Source organism: Leucoraja erinacea, chromosome 40 (assembly GCF_028641065.1).
Source record: "Leucoraja erinacea ecotype New England chromosome 40, Leri_hhj_1, whole genome shotgun sequence".
NCBI lineage: Eukaryota > Metazoa > Chordata > Chondrichthyes > Rajiformes > Rajidae > Leucoraja > Leucoraja erinaceus.
In genome coordinates, this window is record NC_073416.1 from 2,613,752 (window position 1) to 2,635,953 (window position 22,202).

A 22,202-nucleotide genomic window follows, 5' to 3' on the forward strand; every position below is an offset into this window, starting at 1 on the left:
GAATAAATGGATCACTTTGGTTGGCACGCTTTACCTAATGGGGTGCCGTGGGGATCATTTCCATGGCCGACACTGTTTAACACCTATATTAACGCCTTTGATGAAACTATCAGATGTACTGTAGCCGGATTTGCTAATAGGTGTGTAAGATGGATATTGTGACCTGAGAGTCATGATAAACAAGACACAAATTATTCTAAACTATCAATGCAAATCACTTCTGGTTTGTGTCCTCTTAACCTTTGGGTCTCACTGGAAAAAAAATGATATACTCCTTATGTGCTTAATACAGGGATGTCCACCGGGTGGTGCCAGCAAGTGGCTGCCTCGCCAACATTCTGTCTGTTCTTTCTTCTGTTTTTGTTATTTTAAGTAAGAGTTAAAGAGTATGTTTTAATGTTCCTTGGTTTGTTTTATGTGGAGGGTGGGATGGGGGGTTGGGGAAACTTTTTTCAATCCCTCACCTCGACGGAGATGCAATTTTTTTCCGTACCGTATCTCCATCCCCACTGCGGCCCAACATCGTGGAGTGGCACGGCCTTTCGTGGAGACCGACCCGGTGCTTCAAACGTGGGCGCAGCGCGGACTTACCATCGTGGAGCTTGCGATCCCTTTGCTGGGGATCGACGGTGGAGAGCTCCAACCGCGGGCCTGTGGACTTTAACATCGTGGAGCCCGCGGTCCCTGGTTCGAGACCGATTCGGGAGCTCCAAGCCGTGGAGAGTTTCAACCGTCCCGACGAGGGAACTTCGATCACCCCGACGCAAGGGCTTCGGATCGCCGGCTGCGGGAGCTTTGTTGGCCCCGACTGCAGATGGTTCGACAGCCCCGGCCGCGGGAGAGTAAAGAGGGAGATGATTGGACTTCCATCACAGTGAGGAACGTGGGAAGCCGCTGTGGTGGATTTTTAAGTTAACTTTTATTTTATGTGGCTGTGTCTCTTGTTGCTTTTCACTTAGTATGGCTGCATGGTAACTCAAATTTCACTGTACCTTAATTGGTACACGTGACAATATACTGACATTGAAACTTGAAAAGAATAATAAGGTACTCAATGAACATTATTGGCAACGCTTGAGAAAATGACAGATTGACCCTTGCGAAGCTCTTGACATGTGGGGGTGCATTATTCCTTGAACATTTCCACCAATCCCTTGGATGGACTACTCTTTCAAAACCCTCAGATCAATTTTGAATTTGCCTGCAAAAGGCTAATCTTCATTTCAGCTCTTGAATGATATTTTAACCAATTTAAATTAAGATTTCAAATTAAAAAGTCTGGATCCTTTCCAAAGACATTTAACTTCCATGCTCTCTTATATCAAATGAATACAGCCTATGCAGGTTCAAATACATTAAAAACTACAAGTGAAATGTAAAAAAATAATTTCAATCTTTAACCCGTGGGTCCATTAGAATACACATTATGAATTTGTATCTAACAGCCTGTGAACAAAACTGATCCTCACAACATCGATTACAAATTCTCTAGATAAAGTATCAAATCATTTCCAGAGTGCCCGAGTGGAATATTTATAATAAAAGAAAATCCTGGACAGCACAAATTTTGCATGAAATAGCATGTACAGGTATGAGCTTAACTGAAATCCCAATCATGCCTTTACAGAACTTGGAACGGACACTCGTGTTAGCAGGCCGAACATAATAATGATCTGTGATAATTATATCTCATTCACATGAGCAAATTAACATGATAAGAAAATATTTTCTCTATAATATGCATAATGCAATTCCTTTAAAACAACTCCTGCAGAATAATTGTAATGCCATAAGAGTGAGGGCATTAATGATTTATGCTAATCAGTTCACATTTCATATAGATATTAGCTTAGTTACAGTTCTAAAGTGCCAAGCCAGATCTTCATGAAACTTAGGGGGTGTAAATGTTATTCATCAGGGAGGAAGCATTAATGTAATATGCTAATTAAATCTACTCTTTACAAATGAAGTTAATTACAGATTAACATTTCCAGTCATTCAAAGCCCAGAGGTCCTACCTTGAAATGTTGAGATCAGAAGTAATATCACAATGGGCCTAACTTAGAGGAACAGAATGAAGAAAAAAATGCATCAGAAAGCTAATGAACACTGTCTTATTGAATAAACGTTGCCATTGGGTAACATGCCATTGTGTGCCTTCAATGCCCTGTAGTCACTATGCCATTTTTCCAGTTTATTCAAGTGTACAGGAAATATAACACCTTAAGCCACAAAAGAAGGTGGTGATTTTGTTTTTGGGAGGCATTTTGGAATCCACATGATGGAATTCACAGTGGAGAAAGTTGGTTGAATTTATTTTAAAAAAACACATTGATGCAAGTTTACATATTTCAATTTCAAATGCATCCCAGTCATCCAAGCTAGAGAAAGAGATGCTTACAAAGTCCTATTCTGACATTCTGTTGACTGATTTATATATAACACTATAGATAGATTTGCCAGGGGTTCAGGAAGCCCAGTGACTAGAAGGAAAGTAAGCCTGTTATGTGATTTTGACAGCAGGACTGTCAAGGAAACGCAACTAGTACCTAAATGTATAAAAATGGCCTTTAACCACATCTGATTTTTTTTTCTATTACAAATCTCAAATTGTGGAGTACAGAGGCAAATAAATCAATGATGAGTTACTCCAGCTTCTCGTGTCTCTCTTTGGTTTACACCGGCATCTGCAGTTCCTTCCTACACTTGCAATGAAGGAAATGGCATTTACTCAGTATCGGCAGTGTCTGACAAATGGTTGGATAACAGTTGCGAAGCTAATTCTAACCATCTGCTCTAATGAACACCAACGCCATGAATAGGTGGGAAATGCATGACTGAATGTTGTCTAATTCATGGAATGCACCCAGGAATCACAAAGCCACACTGGTTATACAGTGCCCTCCATAATGTTTGGGACAAAGACCCACCATGTATTTATTTGTCCCGGTACTCCGCAATGTAGGTCTCAGCAAAGCAATCATCTCATCTACACTTGGACTCACCGATGTAGAGGAGGACACATCGAGTGCATTGAATGTAATTGACAAGGTTGAAGACAATGCAACCTCTTCCTCTTTTTGGAAAGGCTGCTGGGATCTCAAAAAGGAGTTGCGGAAGAACTCATCAACTCCATTGTACATGTGTAGGGACAGATGTTGCATCTCCTGCGGTTGCAGGGGAAAACACCCGAGGAGGAGGATTTTCACCCTTCCTTCCGTAAAAAAAAAAATTATTGGAGGACACATGACATGACACTTTCAACCTTAGAGATACAGCATGGATACAGGCCCTGCGGCCCACGCCGGCCAGCAATCACATTGTGCACTAATTCTATACTACACATTAGGGACAATTTACAGAAGCCAATTAACCTACAAACCTGCACGTCTTTGGAGTGTGGGAGGAAACCGGAGCACCCGGAGAAAACCCACGCAGGTCACAGGGAGTACATACAAACTCCATCCAGACAGCACCCGTAGTCAGGATCGAACCTGGGTCTCTGGCGCTGTAAGGCAGCAACTCTACCGCACAACATCAATTACAAATTCTCTAGATAAAGTATCAAATCATTTCCAGAGTGCCCGAGTGGAATATTTATATCCATTGTGCCGCTCTCCTCTTTGATTTAAGATTGGGAACCAGTTACCTGGATAATCTCAGGGCAAAAACCACATCCTGCCTCAATGTCTTGGAATATTAACTCATTTTGTTATCATATGCCTTCCGAACCGTACTCCCAAAATCAAAATCAACATCAAAAGATATAAAGATAAATGTGCTTTGCTCTACCAGGTAGATAAAGCACTTTTCATAAGTTCAATTAGACATTTGAGAGTGCAATAATTTAATTCATGTATTTGTCTTGGAAAACTAGGTGTATCAACAGAAATGTCGGAAAAAGTATTGAATTGTTTCGGTTAGTTTAGAGATACAGAGCAAAAACAGGCCCTTCGGCCAACCGATTCCGTGCCAGCCAGCGATCCCTGCACATTAACACTATCCTACACAGGCTGGGGACAATTAACAATTGTAACAAGTCAATTAACCTACAAACCTGGATGTCTTTGAAATGTGGAAAGAAACCGGAGCACCCGGAGAAAACCCACACTAGTCACGGGGAGAACATACAGACAAGCACCCGTAGTCAGGATCGAACCCGGGCCTCTGGCGTTGCAAGGCAGAAACTCTACCGCTGCGCCACTGCGCCGCCCATTTGTAAAAAGCAATAATTAAGTAGCTAATACTCATTTAAATTGGAAGAGGAAAAATAAAGGATAAATGTCATACCTGCTTTGTGATATACAAATTATCTCCTTGCTCTGCCAGACTGCCAGTTTCCATTGTACATCACTGAAAGAAACAGTTTGGTCTGCCTTCTTGCATTCTGGAGAACAAAACAAAAATGATGAATTTACTTTAAGAAAATCAACAAAAAAATTAACTTGACTCCATCATGATTGATTTAATAATTGCTTTATGTATCAGTGCACTGGATAATTTGGATGCAATCTCATGAATATAACATCTCAAAAAAGACTTGGCCACCAGTTGTTCAGTTGGAATGGCATGCTGCTCCACTGCAGTTAATGTGAATAGGGTATTCTGCTTCTAAAAAAAAGCCAAAGTGTGTTAAATCATAAATGAGTGATTCTGACCCAACTTAACTAAGAGAATATTTATGAAGCTGATTTTCCTGAACTTTTCCGCAGGGAAAGGCCTAGCCCAAGGGCGAGAAGTTGAAGATGGAAATCCAATGGTGTGTTTTCACACTTATACACTATTTCTGAAATATTTTTCAGGCTCCCCGGGGAAACAACCAGCAGTAAATGAAGACAAACCAATGTAGCAGGGATGTGGGATTGGTAGACAATTTTTGCCAATCGCTCCCCAACGCACATGTGTACCAGCCTATTCATCGCCTCTCCAAACTATGTTTGTTTCTCCCTTCAAGGGACCACCACCACATGCCATTTGTCTTTTTAACTGGTTGCAAACTTTCTGCGATTCGTGCACTCTGAGCCGCACATTTGCAGTTAATTACCATTTAGATACTGGTCCGCCTTTTGATTCTTCTTACTGAAGTGTATGACCTGACTCCGATCTGGTTGGTATTCGGATAAGTGATCTCCTGTCTGCCTGAGTAAACTAATGATCCAACCAGCAGACTGATCTCACAGCTCAACAAAAAATTCACTCACACTGCATACATTAAAAAAAATAAGTCACACTAATAGATGGCAACTCTGACACTGCAACACTCCTCAGTGCTGCGCAAAAATAACAGCCTATTGCACTTTATCTGTTTATTTATTGTGTATATATGTGGTATAGAGACACACTGAACTTTTATCCCCTGTCCTGTACTATGTTTACATATTCTGTTGTGCTGCAGCAAGCAAGAATTTCATTGTCCTATCTGGGACGCATGACAATAAAACTCTCTTGACTCTTGAAATGTCTTTAAAGATTTTGCACTCGTCTGTTAAGTGGCTTTCTGGTCCAGAGATGAGATTGCTTCCAAATGTGTCATGGGTGACACATGGTGTCATGAGTGATTCTTTTGACCTTTTGTTTCATAGGGGTTTCTTTGTTGTATATATTTGTTACATTTCTTCTACTTGCCATTATTTCGATTTTACAATGTTTCTTTGCAAATTGTTTTGTAGTAATTTTGTTCCTCAACGTACAAGTCTTAAAAATAGAGCAGAGGAAAATGCAACATATCTCTGGAATTCTCTGCCACTGGAAGGTAGTTGAGGCCAGTTCATTGGCTATATTTAAGAGGGAGTTAGATGTGGCCCTTGTGGCTAAAGGGATCAGGGGGTATGGAGAGAAGGCAGGTACAGGATACCGAGTTGGATGATCAGCCATGATCATATTGAATGGCGGTGCAGGCTCGAAGGGCCGAATGGCCTACTCCTACACCTATTTTCTATGTTTCTATGTTTCAGTCCCCTATCCCAACATCGCCTCAGCTTCTAGTTAAATCAGTGTTTTTTTATTTGCTCTTGAGAGATTAGATGACAAGGCCATTCTGGTAGTTCTGTGATATAGGTTGTGCACTCTCTTTTTGAACTACTACATTGTTGGGCTGACAATGCTCCTACAATGCCATCAGATCAGGAATTCCAGGATTTTCACCCAGAATACAAAGGAACTGTGACAAAAGAAAAAATCAAAGACAGGGCAGTTTGTAGCTCGGGAAGGTATTTGGAGATGATGGCTTTTCTCTGGAGTTGCTGCTCTTCCTTTCTGGGTGTTCGACAGGGAAAAATGGAAGGTGCCATCAAAATAATTCTGGTGAGTCACAACAATACATCTCTAGGCAGACAGACACAAAAAGCTGGAATAACTCAGGGGGTCAGACAGCATCTCTGGAGAAAGGGAATAGGTGACGTTTCGGGAAGAGACCCTTCTTCAGACTCTTTTCCTTGTTGGCCTTCATCATTCTACTCTCCAGAAGAGTCCAGTCATACAAAGCTTTACAGTTGTGTCACAAGAAGCACTGATCACCCACAACTCCTGTTGTCATTGAATTGTTTTGGTCCACCAGCAGCCAGTGATTGGCTTTAAAATTCTCATCTTTGTCTTCAAAACCCTCCATGACCTCGCTACTCCTTATCCGAACCAAGACAACTCGGAGATGTTGGTGCTCCTCCAATTCTCTCTCTCCACCATTGGTAGCATTGGCCTCAGCTGGCAAGGATCATAACTCTGGCATTCCCTCCCTAAACTGCTCACAACCTTTCTTCCCCCCTTTAAGATGCTCTCCAAAAGTTACTTTTTGACAAGCTTTTGGTCATCTCTGCTAATATCTTATCACGCTTCAGTGTCAAATTCTCTTTACAACATTTTTGTCAAGTGTCTGGTGACATTTTGAAAATTAAAGTATTTAAATACATTTGTTCTTAAATAAATCACATCAGTCTTCAGTAGATGTAACCTTTCGTCTCTTGCAGTTTCAATGTATCAAAAATCATAAAGTTACAGTATGTGCTGTAACATTTTACATTGTTGTCACCTTGAAGGTAAGAATCTACAATGAAAAGCAGGTCATCTTTGACCACAATCAACTTCTATGAGGAGAAACAACAATGAATGCCTTGCAATTGTATTTGGAGGGTTACCACTGGGATGAACGCTACATAAAACTTATCTGTTTGTCTTCTCTATAATACTTTTTACTCCCTAATATTGCAAATAGACCAAAAGAGAGCTAGATAGGGCTCTTAAAGATAGCGGAGTCAGGAGATATGGGAAGAAGGCAGGAACGGGGTACTGATTGTGGATGATCAGCCATGATCACATTGAATGGCGGTGCTGGCTCGAAGGGCCTACTCCTGCACCTATTGTCTATTGTGAACAGCTGACAGGAAATTACTCTATTCATGATCCTTCTTTCAAACAGTCCAGGTCCACCACCGACTTTCCGACAACTGGTGTTCCAGCACCTTCTATAATCCAGACACAATTATGTGAGCACACTGTAAATTCCCCTCCTCACCCCGAAAATGTAGCACCTGGGTAGGTGTGGTAGCCGATCTCAGGACTTCTGTGGCCCATCGGCGGGTTGGATTTGCACTCTGCGGCCGGCTTTCTGGAACTCCTATAGCCGACTACTGTGGCCAATTAGCGGACTGAATTTGCCGCCTGCGGCCGGGGCTTTGGCATTCCAGCCCTGCTTGAGCCGGCAGATCTGTCCCCATAGCCGACTTCCCCAGCCGACTTTGCGGGCTGGTATCTCAGTCCCCCAAGGCCATGACCTCTGTTGGTCCGGCAAAACAGATGAAACGGCAGAGCTCTAGATTTAAAGGGTGCCGGAAAATCGGTGGTGGACCTGGACAGCATACATGACCAAACCACCATGCCCTCCATTTCCTGCATGTTCCTGAATGAATGCAGTTGCAAGAATACCGAAGGTCAACATGACCCAGGATAAAGTAGCCAATTTACCCACTAGTTTAAACATTTATTCCCTCCGTCACTAGTGCAGAACGGCTGCAGTGTTTTTTGTGTTGTGCTGCTCCGTCAGCATCTCAGTAACCTTTAGTATCTCCATTTGTTTTATTTATTCATCATTTTTATCAATGTTATGGAAATATTTGGAGCTCCTAAACTCATGGACAAGGTCAGTGGGCACAGGGGATTGCCATCACTTGTATGTTTCTCTCCAAGTTACACATCATCAAGATTTGGAAATATATCACCATTCCTTCATCGTCACTGGCTCCAAATCTATAAACTAAATAAACTAAACTGAAGAAGGGTTCCAACTCGAAACGTCACTTATCCATATTCTGCAGAGATGCTGCCTAACTTACAAGAGCATTTTGAGTCTATCTTTAGTATAAACCAGCATCTGCAGTTTCTTCCTAAACTAAACTGAAATCCTGGAACTCCTTTCTAACAGCACTGTGGGAGCACTTCTTCTTCTTTCATGTGGCGTGCACAGCCTAAAGTTGTTGAACAACTTGTTCTATTTGATCTTCCGTTTGTGTATGTAGAGTTGATTGCATTAGTCGAAACAGGGCGGACCACATGAAGGTTGCAATCTTCCACCCCCTGTGGGAGCACTGAGAACATACATAGAACAGAACAACACAGAAACAGGCCCTTGGAACCACAACATCTGTACCGAACATGATGCCAACTAATCTCATCTGCCGGTATACGATTCATATCTCTCCATGGCCAGTATATGTCTGGATATGTCTATCCAGACAGAAGCAAAAAGCAGGAGTAACTCAGCTGGACAGGCAGCATCTCTGGAGAGAAGGAATGGGTGACGTTTCGGGTCGAGACCCTTCTTCAGACTTTCCAGACACATTAATTAAAAATCACTATCATATAGACTTCTACCACCACACCTGGCAGCACGTTCCAGGCACCCACCACCCTTTGTGTAAACATGCCATACATCTCCTTTAAAGTTTGCCCCTCTCACGTTAAAGTTATGCCCTCATCTTTGACATTTCCACCCTGCGAGAAAAAAGGTTGTGACTGTCTACCTTGTCTCTTGACTCTCATAATTGTACATACTTCCATCGGGTCTCCCCTCAACCTCTGCTGCTCCAGAGAAAACAATCCAAGTCTGTCCAACCTCTCTTCATTGTTTATACCCTAAAGATGGACTGCAGCAGCTCACCCCCACCTTATCAATTAAGAGTGGACAATAAATACTGGTCTTGCCAGTTATGCCCAGTTCCTGCACTGGCAAGACCAATCATTGTCCATCATCTCTCCATTTCCTGAACAAAGGCAACTTTTTTTCTTCCCATCTAGTCTGCTCAGAAATGAAGTTGCCTAATCCAAATTATCTGACAACTCGATCCTCACTCTAAATTCTCATATGTTTTAGGAGGAGAATTAGGCCATCTGGCCCATCAGGTCGACTCTGCCATTCAATCATGTTCAATTTATTGCTTAATGGTCAGCTTTTATACAATTAATCACAAATACAGAGTAATGAAAGGATCAAGGCTGCCATTGGCAGTTTGCAAACAACAATCAGACAATTATCAAATTATAATGTCGACAACACCCGATGTCATTAACCACAGTCTCTTCCAGGCTGCAGATGTGACAGGCAGCTGGCGAGTTCGTGAACTAATTTAAATAGAAGTTCAGAAGTTATAGGTGCAGAAATAGGCCATTCGGCCCATCAAGTCTACTCCACCATTCAATCATGGCTGATCTATCTTTCCCTCTCAACCCCATTCTCCTGCCTTCTCCTCCTCATAACCCCGACACTCTTACTAATCAATATCTAGTACACGCCACTGTTCTGTGCAACCTCTCTTACTCCATATACACATGGAACACGGTGTCTTCCACACCGAAGTAGCAGGCGGCTGGCAACTCTCATTATTAATAACCCATTTTCTGTTATTTGCACTTTATCAGTTTATTTATTCATGCATGTATATATTTATATTATGTCATATGGACACACTTATCTGTTTTGTAGTAAATGCCTACTATGATCTGTTGTGCTGAAGCACAGCAAGAATTTCATTGTCCTATACAGGGACACATGACAATAAACTCACTTGAACTCGAATATCTGTTACATTGTAGCGCTCTGTGCAAAGTTCCATGCAGCACTGTACCCTTTTTTTCCATTTTATCAAAAATAATTTATTCAATAATGATACAAAATAATATTTACAAACCAAAACTGTGGTAACTCACCTACCACCATAATACAAAATCAACAAATTATTTAAGACACTAAATTTATTCCTACACCCCCCCCCTCCTACACCCCCCCCCTCCGTCCTCCCCTCCCCCATGCCCAATGTTCCTGGAAATCCCCCAGGGTGCCCGTGGACAGCGTGTGTTCCCTCTCTAGTGCCACAGACAACCAACTCGGGCAGAGCCCTCTTCAGACTGGTGCCATGGATGGCCAGCTTGGCCAGGCCTAGGAGCAACCAAGCCAGGACATCTTCAGCCCTACCCTCTCCTCTACACACAGGGTGTCCAAAGATGAGGGTGGTGGGTGTGAAGTGCAGCCAGAAGGCAAGGAGCAGCCCCTTTAGATATTGGAGCAGGGGCTGCAATCTCACACACTCCATGTAGACGAGGAACACAGACGCTTCCAGCGCGCAACAGTGGCAGGCGACTAACACATTCTCCACCCCAGGACTCCCTTGCAGAGAGACCTCCACTGGGGACCGCCCTCGCTGTCAGCTGGTGACACGGAGCGCCGCGGCGTGTGTGCGCGCGTGGCCGCGGCGCGCACTTCCGCCGCGCGGGCAGCACGTGACGCGGCCGAGGAGAAGCGGCGCCTTGTCCTCCCGCTGCCATAAATTTATAAATTATGCTAATGGCGGAGAAAATCCAAATGAGGCGAGGGGCCCGCCGTCCGCCCCCCCGCACGTATTTATGTCGGCCAAAGATAAATACACATCTCCAAACGCCCGCTCCCTCCCACAACGCCACCACCGTGTTACCTGCGCCTACTTACCGTTATTTATTCATGCCTCGGCTTCAGCAAAGTGCCTCGGAAACTGTCTCCGCCTGTTTGCGAACAATTTTTTGTCTTGTTTGAAGCGAGTTAAAGGACCAGAAAAAAAAGTCAAGTTTTGCTTTTTTTCCCATCAATTGAGCCGAGCGGCAAGGAGTATACTGGTTAAGGAGGGAGCATTTGCATCGATAAAAAGCGGGCCTTGAGAAACATCTCCATTTGTTTTATTTCTTCATAGTTTTCCTCAATATGATGGGAACGTTTGGAGCTGCTAAACTCCTAGATAAATTGCCTTCCCGAGCTTCCTTTGTAATTAAAAAGAACGTACCAGCTTCGATAAACATTGCTCGTTAGCACTACGTTATGAACATAATTTATGCAAGGCGAGTCTGCATACGACAAAAAAATATGTTGATGTTGCCCTTCCCGTCCGTGGTGCCAGGTGGCGCGCTTGGCTTCTTAAAGAGACAGCCCGTGGCGGCGGGGCAGCGCCTGCATGCTTCGGCTCAACTCGGCTCCAGATCAGATCGGATCCAGCTCGGCTCTGCCCAACGCAGCCACGAAGGTCACCTATCACCTATCAAAGCCGGGCATCAGGACTCGGTTGCTCTTTAAAAAAACCCATAGAAACATAGAAAATAGGTGCAGGAGTAGGCCATTCGGCCCTTCGAGCCTGCACCGCCATTCGCCATTCAATATGATCATGGCTGATCATCCAACTCGGTATCCTGTACCTGCCTTCTCTCCATACCCCCTGATCCCTTTAGCCACAAGGGCCACATCTAACTCCCTCTTAAATATAGACAATGAACTGTGGCCTCAACTACCCTCTGTGGCAGAGAGTTCCAGAGATTCACCACTCTCTGTGTGAAAAACATTCTCCTCATCTCGGTTTTAAAGGATTTCCCCCTTATCCTTAAGCTGTGACCCCTTGTCCTGGACTTCCCCAACATCGGGAACAATTACCTTTCGATAATTTGTTTTGTTACTTTACTCATCACCGTTTGGTAACTTGCTTTTTTTTTTAACGTAATCAAGAACCTCATCATGATTTTAAAATATTAATCAAGAATCTGTTGTTACTTTATTCATTATTAATACCTTTTGAGAACTTGCTGTTTTTTTCCCTTAATCAGGAACCTTGTAATGTTTTTTTATTAAAGAATCTTTTGATAATTTGCTTTTTTACTTAATCAAGATCCTTATAATATTTTTATTTTTTAAATATTAATCAAGAATCTATTAATCATTTGCTTTGTTACTTTAGTTATTAATACGTTTTGATAATTTGCTTTTTTAAACTAAATCAAGAACCTTATAGTTTTAAAAAATATTAATCAAAAATGTTTTCATAATTTGCTTTGTTACTCCACTCATTGCTAATACCTTTTGATAATATACTTTTTCTTTACTTAATTAAGAACATTATAATGTTTTTCTTTAATACTAATCGAGAATCTTTTGATAATTTCAAAAGATCATGTGATAGGAGCAGAAATAGGCCATTCGGCCCATCAAGTCTACTCGGCCATTCAATCATGGCTGATTTATCTTTCCCTCCTAGCCTTCTCTCCATAACCTCTGATACCCGTCAATTTATGTTGTTACTCCACTCATTATTAATACCTTTTAATAGTTTGCTTTTTTACATAATCATAAACCTTATAATATTCTTTTTTATTTTTTTAAATATTAATCTAGAATCTGTTGTTAATTTTGTTCAAACCTATGTTTGAATGACAATAAATAAGCAGCATTCCATTACTCCACTTATTAATACCTTTTGATAATTTGCTTTTTTACTTAATCGAGAACCTTAATATGCTTTTCTTTTAATATTAATCAAGAATCTTTCATTAAGTTGCTTTGTTACTTTACACATTAATACCTTTTGATAACTTTTTTTAAACTTAATCAAGAACCTTCCAATATTTAAAAAATATTAATCAAGAATCTTTCATAATTTGTTTTGTTACTTCACCCATTATTAATACCTTTTGAGGAAGAGAAGGCAAGGGGATGAGGTTGAGAGGGAAGATAGATCAGCCATGATTAAATTGCTGTGTAGACGCGATGGGCCAAATGGCCTAATTCTGCTCCTATGACCGTGCAAGAAAAACTGCAGATGCTGGTTTAAATCGAAAGTGGACACAAAATGCTGGAGTAACTCAGTGGGACAGGCAGCATCTCTGGAGAGAAGGAATGGGTGACGTTTTGGGTCGAGACCCTTCTTCAGACCCGAAATGTCTGCCTGTCCTGCTGAGTTACTCCGGCATTTTGTGTCTATCTGCTCCTATGACTTATGGACTTGATAATTTGCCTTTTCTATTAATCAAGAACCTTATAATTTGCTTTTCTTTTTTATTAATCTATGGAACCATAGAATCATACAACATGGAAACAGGCCCTTCGGCCCAACTTGTCCATGCCGACCAACCTATATCTACATGCCGACCAACCTACATCTACACCAGTCCTAGCTGCTTGCGTTTGCTCTATATCCTCCTAAACTTATCCTATCCATGATGTACCTGTCCCTCACTGGCCTGTAGTTTCAGGCTTATCCCTGCTGCCCTTCTTAAATAGAGGCACAATATTTGCTATCCTCCAGTCTTCTGGCACCTTACCCGTATTTAATGATGACTCATAAATCTCAGCTTGGGCACCTGCAATTTGAGTTACTGCAAGTCGTGCCGAAGCTAAGCGATTCTTTGCAAGCTGGTCCTAGAATTCCTCCACTGTTTTAAATCTTTATTTCAACGGCAGCATTTCTTATCAGTACACGGCTTGATTGTTGGTTACATGGTTACATTACTGAACTAGCAGCCAGAGACTTGGACTATTGATTGAGAGACTTGAGTTGATGTTCCCACTATGGCACATGGGAACTTTAAAATCAGGAACATTATCACAGCCCAGGGTTTGAGCAAGTTATGCACCTCTTGTTTCAATTCAGCATTTTGTTTTGTCTAAATTAAGCTAAATTGTCTAAATTAGGATATCAAAGTTTAAACTCGGTAGAAGAGCCACAGTATGGACAGCCCAAGGAAGGTTGTGACAAATTAAAATAAGTCATTAATAAACTTGAAGGATGAGTATAAAATTGGCAAATTAATATTAATATTGGTAATGTACTTTTGTAAGAAAAATTACCTGGGAAATAAGAATCTGAATGTAGACGAGGAGCAGAGGGATCTGAGAGTGCAGATACAATTATACAATGTGGTCAAGGGTCATTGTCTGAACAAAAATAAGTCAAACAGTTTGTTGAGGGGTAGATTGTAGAGTAGAGAGTGTCTGCTAGGGTAGTATCGAAGTGTGGTTAGACTACCGCTAGAATACTGTGTATAATTCTAGTTATTGAATGATAAGAAGGATATAGAGGCTCGGAAGATGGAGCAGAGGCGGGTTGCTTGATGATGCCGGGAATACAAGATGACACAGATGGGGAAATGAACAGAATGGGTAACATTTTCTAGAGTAGAGAAGGTTGACAAATGACCTCATGGAGATCTTCAAAATCAGGAGCAGTTTGGATGGTGAGTGAGCGAGTGTTTCAATTTATGGGCAATAGAAAACTGTAAGCCAACAATTGGAGCTTCGTAAGTTATAGGAGCAGAATTAGGCTATTCGGCCCATCAAGACTGCTCTGCCATTCAATCATGAGTGATCTATCTTTCCCTCTCAACCCCATTCTCCCCATAATCCCTGACACCCGTACTAATCAGGAATCTGTCAATTTCCACCTTAAAAATAACCATTAACTTGGTGTCTATAGCCGTCTGTGGCAATAAATTCCACAGATTCACCACTCTCTGACTAAAGAAATTCTTCCTCATCTCCTTTCTAAATGTACATCCTTTTATTCTGATCTGGTCCTAGGCTCTACCACATCCCCTCCACATCCACTCTATCCAGGCCTCTCATTATTCGGTATATTACAGTAAAGTACCCCCCCCCTCCCATCCTTCTAAACTCCAGCGAGTACAGGTCCAGTGCCGTCAAACACTCATCATTTGTTAACCCAATCATTCCATAGTCACTAAGAAACCAAAGAGGGTATTCACTTGGATTTACCCAGAGAAGGTGCAGTTCACTAACACAAGGGGGTGGTTGAAGTGAATAGTTTTGATGCATTTCCGAAGTGCCTTGGTAAGCCCAAGAGGAAGAAGAGAATGGAGGATTAGAATCATTGAGTCATATGGCACCAAAACAGGTCCTTCACTGAGGTCCCTCCTCACTGAGCCATGCCACCATCAAGCACCCAGAGATCGAAGTTACTGATAGTGGGTAAATCTAGAACAAGAGCTCATAGCCTAAGGATGCTGGTGAAGTGATTTAGCGCCGGATGAGGAGAAATTTCTTCATCCAAAGAGTGTGAACCTGCGGAATTATCTAACTCAGAAGGCAGCAGAGGGAAAATCATTAAATACAAGATATACGGGGGGGAAAAGCAGGAACAGGTACTCAACTGGATGATCACATGATTGAATGGTGAAACGGACTTAAACAGTGAAGGACATACTCATATTTCTATTTTCTATGATCTCATCTGAACAATTTCTCTTTACGTTTACGTTTGGACCTGCTATATACAGTATTTTCTGTTTTATCAAATTTCTATCATTTCATGTTTTTTATGACATTTCTTCAAACAATCAATCCATACAACGATGTCAGGCTAATTTGAACTTTGAGTGATGGGGTAAAATGATAGAATTTCCTCCTCATTGTACAAAACAATTTATCTTTTGGCCCCGACTGAAAGTTAGTGGCAGGAAAAATCAACTATTTTGCAAGCAGCTGATTCAATGTTGCCTCCCTTATACCATTTTGCAAGCAGCTGATACAATGTTGCCTCCCTTATGTCATCTACAATGAAGTACTGTTTATATTATTATAACATCTTTCTCTATTACTTGTGTACAATAAATTACCAGATACAATATAAGAAATATCCTTTCAATATATTTAAAATAACTCTATGTAGAATAAATCAACCCTCTAAAGAAGACAAGATGAAATCAGCTGCAACTGAGCCTGATTAAATAATTTGTAAATTACAAAACCACAAATTTGATTATGGAGCTTCCACATGGAAAAAGTAAGCAGAAAGTTTGACTGTGACACCAGATTATGGTAGAAAATAAGGGCTGTAATGAAACAGTAAATTATTACTGTAGAATATAAAATTGGACTGGACTGTTTATGTTTAATACCTTGATAGACAAAGTAAGTGGTTATCCATTGAATAAAGGAATAATCTGGCATAGCTAACCACTTGATACAGAGATGAGATTTTTTTAAATATAGAGGGCGATGAATCTTTGGAATTTTTCGGCCAAGAGAACAGCTGGAGTTCAGTTGTTAAAAAATATTCAGGACAGAGTGATATATTTTTAAATATGAAGAGACATGGATTAGTGTAGGAAGATAGTGCTGAGGTAAAAAAAAACCATTCATAATCTTAAAGAATGGCTGGGCAAGCAGAAATTGCCTACTTTGGCTTCTTCTTTCCAGGTTCTCATATTTTATCCACATCAGCCACACCCTCGCAAACCTCTGTAATTGCCTTTATTTACATTTCAGACCATTTCAGACTTGGTACATATTGTTCACTCTTCCCCAGAGAGTACTTTACTCTGGGTTGTCTAATTACTTCTGTTCATATCTAAAATACAGTAAAGCATTGTTATAGGCATTAATCTGGCAACGGACGGCAGCCGCAAGGGCAATGCCCAGGGCAATGGCGGGCGGCAGTGAGAGATGCTTGGGCCAAATCTTGATAAACCAGTGTATTTGATTAACAAGTACTTTTATGTTCAGCATATGCCAGATAACTAGAGCACTTGCATTAGCCTGTTCCTGATTATTTCACAACACATTGTTCAAGGAAATAGTCTCTAATTTCTAAAATGAAACTGTTCTTCTGACTATATTTCAAAATTTGTCATTACTAATTAATAATAAGATAAAAAATGCTGAAGATTATTACACAGTTCTTTCTCCTGATCTAATACTATTTTAAATTTATTTTGATAACCACGAGTGGACCACTTTTACTGTTTTTGTTGCTTTAAGGGACTATGTACATAACTTGCAAGCAATGTATTAATTATTTTAAAATTAGCCATTGTTCGGTTACTGTCATTGCTCTCCATGTAGTTTCTCAACTTTCAATTGCCAACTTTGTTTTTCTTCAATTTTCTTTCTTCAGATTTAAGAGCCAGGTTTCCGATTGAAATAAAAATCACTTTTGGTTTTTATTTTTAAAAAATCTATCATTTTGTGCTATACAGTAAACTATCATAATGCTATACAGTAAACAAAGATCACACTATCAAAGCTAGTACTATTAGCCAAATGCTAATGGATCATTTGACTGTGGTGCTACATATTCTGTTGTGCTGCTGCAAGTAAGAATTTCATTGGGACATATGACAATAAAACACTCTTGAATAATTTGAATGATGTTTACTATCCAGCATGAATAACAACTGAATGTGTTTACTGTGTAGCATTGTCGTGTTCTAAGGAAAAGCAAGCGCTTTAAAAGGTGAATAAAACTCGAGCCTCAATTGGGGGCTCATTTCCCCCCTGCTGTGTAAAATTGATCGCATGTGGTGACACATCGGGAAAAAAACTTTTTCTCTTTCACCAGTATATTCTTTTTCTATCCGCACAACACAACGAGACCAATTCCCCTTTAAGAGCCTGGGGTTATTTGCATGCGTCGGACGCGAATGTGGCACGTAGCTTTGATAAGGAAGTAAGAGCGGAGCAGCGACCAAGAGAGAGGGGAAAAAAAAGTCTTTCGACGAGCACGACGACGAAGAAGAAGCGGTGAGCAGGTGCGAGTGTTGGCCGCGCCATGAGTAAGCAAGGTAAACGTGAGGCTCGTTTACATGGGCGGGGAAGCGGCGGCGGCCGCGGTACCGGGGAAAAGCGCGGGCTCTGGCGGGGGGGGGCCGCGCGACCCCCGCTCCCGCCCGCAGCTGCTGATCGGCGCCTCGCGACAAGCTTCTGCCGCCTCTCGTCGGACGTCCCACCAACCCCGCCGGGACCCTCATCTCGTTTAGTTTATTATATTATTGTCACATACATCGAGGTAAAGTGAAAAGCTTTGTCTTGCATGTTATCCAGTCACAGTAAAGATCGGGTCGATGCACAGGGTCTCTTGCCCAGAGTAGGGAATCGAGGAGGTATGTGTGTGTATATACACACACACACACACACACATATACATACACATACACACATATACATACATACACACACACACACACAACTTTTTCTCGTTTATCATATTGTTTTACAGTAGCAATGTTACAACATTTTGAGATTTTAAAAAATCAGGCCTGTAATTTATCCCATCAGATAACGCATAAAAAGAACTTTAATTTGACACCTAATTCACTTTAATTTCCTCAGTATTAAAAAAAGTTATGGTCATTTTCATACTCTGAAATTAGCATCTTGTTCCCTATTGCTTTTCCATTGATTTAACACAAAAGCTGTGATCGAGGACAGTCAAAAGCCCATAACTTTCTTAAAAATTAAGAGAACTGAATGAAATTTTTCAGTTATTATAGATTGAAACATTCTGAAACAAATATGACACATTTTACTTGGATCACCTGAAATTAAAGCATATAATTAGTTAGTTACCTAATTGTAGCCAATTACAAAATTGACCGTTGGGACAGAAATAGTCAAAACACCCAAACTGCCTCGAAAAATCAAAAATGTGATATTCTCAAGATCAGAACTTTAATATTATTGTAGTATATGCTGTAAATCCGTAACACATACGTAAATAAATTACAATTTCTAGCAAAAGACCAAGTCTTTATGGAGAAGATCAGTTGCTAGCTGGTACATTGGCATATCATAATCAGTAGCATCATCATAGTCCTCAGATTGTAACCATTAAGTAACTCTGTACACCTTGTTTTTCCTCAACTTTTCAATTTTGGCATTGTAAACTACAAGTTTTTGGTCTTCAAACCACGCCTGGCATGCCATTCTGCCCACTACTTTCACATTAAGAATGTCCTGTAGATCATCACATTTGGGAGTAGTCCAAATTCGGATAATCTCTGCGAATGCTGTCTAAATCGGTCTCTTTTGCTGGGCATTTGGATTGACAATTTTGCATTTCTTCTTCGGAGACATCTGTTTAAAATGTAAAGGGAAAAAAACCCACTGAACAGCATTAACAGAAACAAGTTACTATTTGCAGTTTTAGGAAAAAGGTAGACATTATAAAGTTAAAAGCTAAAACAAATTGTAAATACCCAACAAAAAAATCATATTCATCAGTTTCATCAAATCAATTAAATTCATCTAAATTCAATTACTAGATCTAAACATCTATCCATTTCTTAAGAAAAGACTAATTTTTTTAATAGCTCCAAATAACAAACTGATCCTATTCACACAAGAATTCACAGTATAACATGATTTTTAAATCTCACTTTGTCATGAATTTGTATGCCAAATGGAAGGAATTTAATGATTAATTCCCATAAATTAATCTAGAATCATCCACTCTCAAGATAATCAAAATCATTATTTTTTGCACAATATATCTGACCAAAACTGTACTGTGGATATTTAGTATGAAAATATTGATCATGGATGGACAATAACACAAAATATAGATGATTTAGATGTTCTTATGACATGATTGCAAAAACAAAGAATTTGATTATCTTGAGAGTGGATGTTTCTGGAATGTGATCGATTGGAATGTTGCCGTTGCCATAAATTTAAGCCCAATACACGGCCGATTTGTACGGGGGGCCTAAAGAACATTTTTCGCATCATGATTAAAATGAAGCCACATCAAAAAGTAAAATAATGTTAAATAAATGACATACCTTTTGTTTTGTCCTGATAGTGCGATCCGTGATGTTGAAGGCGTTTTTAGTCGCGTTTAAGTTCAATCCAGGGACGCAATGGTCCAGCAAATTAACAAAAAACGGCAAGGAAAGCACGTACGATATTTCTTCATCAGCTAGCAGTCCGAGGAAATCCCTCTCCGACAACCAATACAAACCTGAATTTTAAGTGGACAACCTCACATTTAACCACATTAAACTGCATCTGCCCACTCACCCAACCTGTCCAAATCACCCTGCACCCTCATAGCATCCTCCCCACAGTTCACACTGCCACCCAGCTTTGTGTCATCTGCAAATATGCTAATGTTACTTTGAATCCCTTCATCTAAATCATCGATGTATATTGTAAATAGCTGCGGTCCCAGCACCGAGCCATGCGGTACCCCACTAGTCACTGCCTGCCATTCTGGAAGGGACCTGTTAATCCCTACCCATTGTTTCCTGTCTGCCAACCGATTTTCTATCCATGTCAGTACCCTACCCCCTCTCATTTTCCCCACTAATCTCCTATGTGGGACCTTATCAAATGCTTGCTGAAAGTCCAGGTACAATACTTCCACTGGCTGTCCCTTGTCCATTTTCCTAGTTACATCCTCAAAAAATTCCAAATTAGTCAAGCATGATTTCCTCTTCGTAAATCCATGATTTTGCAATGTGTCCATGATTGGGTACATTGCAAGGAAACAAAAACAAGATGTCTCGTGACACAACACCCTTAGGATTTGCAGTGCTGCGGGAAATGATGACGTCAGAGTTTTGAGCTTCTAGAAATGGAATTACATGTGACATCTTGCTCTGATCATGGGGAGGATAGAGGATGGAATAATTTATTTTTGAAAAGACAAACTTAAGAGCAATAACCGTGGTAGGATGAGCAATTATGAAATGAAAGACAAAGTTTCTTCATGAAGGAAGAATCAATTTTCAAATAGGAAGTTTGCAATCTGCTTTCTATAATCAAAGGACAGGAGAACCTGCTGGGATGTGACTGCAGCATTTAGTTTTGAAAGATTTGACCTTGGGCTTGAAAAGTGGTGAAAAACAAAGCACAGTGTAGCACAAAATTGAAAATATTAAAGGTGACGAGTAGACTAGTCTGAAGAAGAGTCCTGACCTGAAACATCACGTATCCATATCTTCCAGAGACGCTGCCTGACCTGCTGAGATACCCCAGCACTTTGTGTCTCTTTTGTGAATAAAGGAGTGTGTATGGGTGAATTGAATGAACTGATTGTGGTCTTGGTTTTAATTCTGCCCAGGTAGAAAAGTTTGCTCTCTTTGCTGGCAGGAGGGTTTGTATGGATTCTGCCCCGAATAAAGATTCCCCTACCCCGATCCAATAATGTGAGATTAATTTTGTCCTGTATAATAAAGGCAAATTGTTTATGAAAATCCATTTTACCATCTTGCTCTACATGGCACATCTAGAAAAATCATCCATGACCTCTCAAGTGGGATTGCCTGCTGTAGTGCCACTCCACAGCTTGATGCTGCCTCCTTTTTTCTCTAACTTGATTCTAAAATGCATTAATCTTGTTCTAATTATAGGGATGACTAATTGGAGAAGAGTAAATATTGCATTGGTACAAAAGGCATTGCTACTTTGAGATTGGGGCTGGTTTTTACCTCTGTATGGTGTGTAGTATGGTGTGTAAAGCAAAATGGTTAACTGAATCTAACATTCTGCATTTATACAACACAAAATTAATCCCCCTTTATTGGAGCAAAGTGGTGGAAGTTTGATTTTTCACACTGCAACATGCTGTCCTTGATCTGGGAACATTACATACTAGTTGAAAATTATGTATTTTCCATTAATTGGTGCTCCATTTGTTTTCTGAGCAAAACTAATTGCATCAACTCCATTCAGTGACTAGGCCTTATAGTTTCACTTTCTGTTCAGACCTGACTGAATAGCAGTTTCTAGGAAATTGTGTGTTTTAAACTTGTGAAATCCAGAATGAAGGAACCATGTAACAGAACAACTCTCAGGTTAGTGCCTTATTTTAGATTTGCCGTAAAAAACTAAAACTTGGTGCAAACTGGTGTCCTACAAAACTGTGTCAATGCTCCAACACGTTTTTTTAAATGTTTCTTGGCCTTGTCTCCAACAAGCTTCCTGCTGGAGTGAAACTAATCTACAGGACAGGCAGGAAACTGTTCCCCACCAGAAAAAAGGTCATCCCCAACTAACTGAGTAGTGGATATGCAGAATGCAGACAATGTTTGCATATACAGTGCCTTCCGTAATGTTTAGGACAGAGATCCATCATTTATTTTTTTACCTCTGTACTCCACAATTTGAGATTTGTAATAGAAAAATCACA

The 22,202-nt window shown here is 40.6% G+C and overlaps 2 protein-coding genes across 3 annotated transcripts in view; one reads left to right on the forward strand and one right to left on the reverse strand.

The window, feature by feature from the left end:
- Window positions 1–11,546, reverse strand: part of pou6f1 (POU class 6 homeobox 1) — a 37,383-nt gene extending 25,837 nt beyond the window's left edge. Inside the window, exons 1-2 of the mRNA XM_055664349.1 lie at window positions 10,970–11,546; window positions 4,291–4,387 (exon numbers count right to left, since the gene is read on the reverse strand). Coding sequence (XP_055520324.1) covers window positions 4,291–4,344 — 54 coding nt within the window. The 5' untranslated portion in view covers window positions 4,345–4,387; window positions 10,970–11,546. The remainder of the gene's footprint in view (window positions 1–4,290; window positions 4,388–10,969) is intronic.
- A 6,148-nt stretch (window positions 11,547–17,694) lies between these two features.
- dazap2 (DAZ associated protein 2) overlaps window positions 17,695–22,202 on the forward strand; it is a 16,287-nt gene continuing 11,779 nt past the window's right edge. The window contains exon 1 of one of the 2 annotated variants that reach the window (XM_055664418.1): window positions 17,695–17,853. In XM_055664418.1, coding sequence (XP_055520393.1) covers window positions 17,841–17,853 — 13 coding nt within the window. In that variant the 5' untranslated portion in view covers window positions 17,695–17,840. Of the gene's footprint in view, window positions 17,854–17,950; window positions 18,078–22,202 lie in introns of those variants that run through there. The other variant, XM_055664419.1, reaches the window with a different exon arrangement.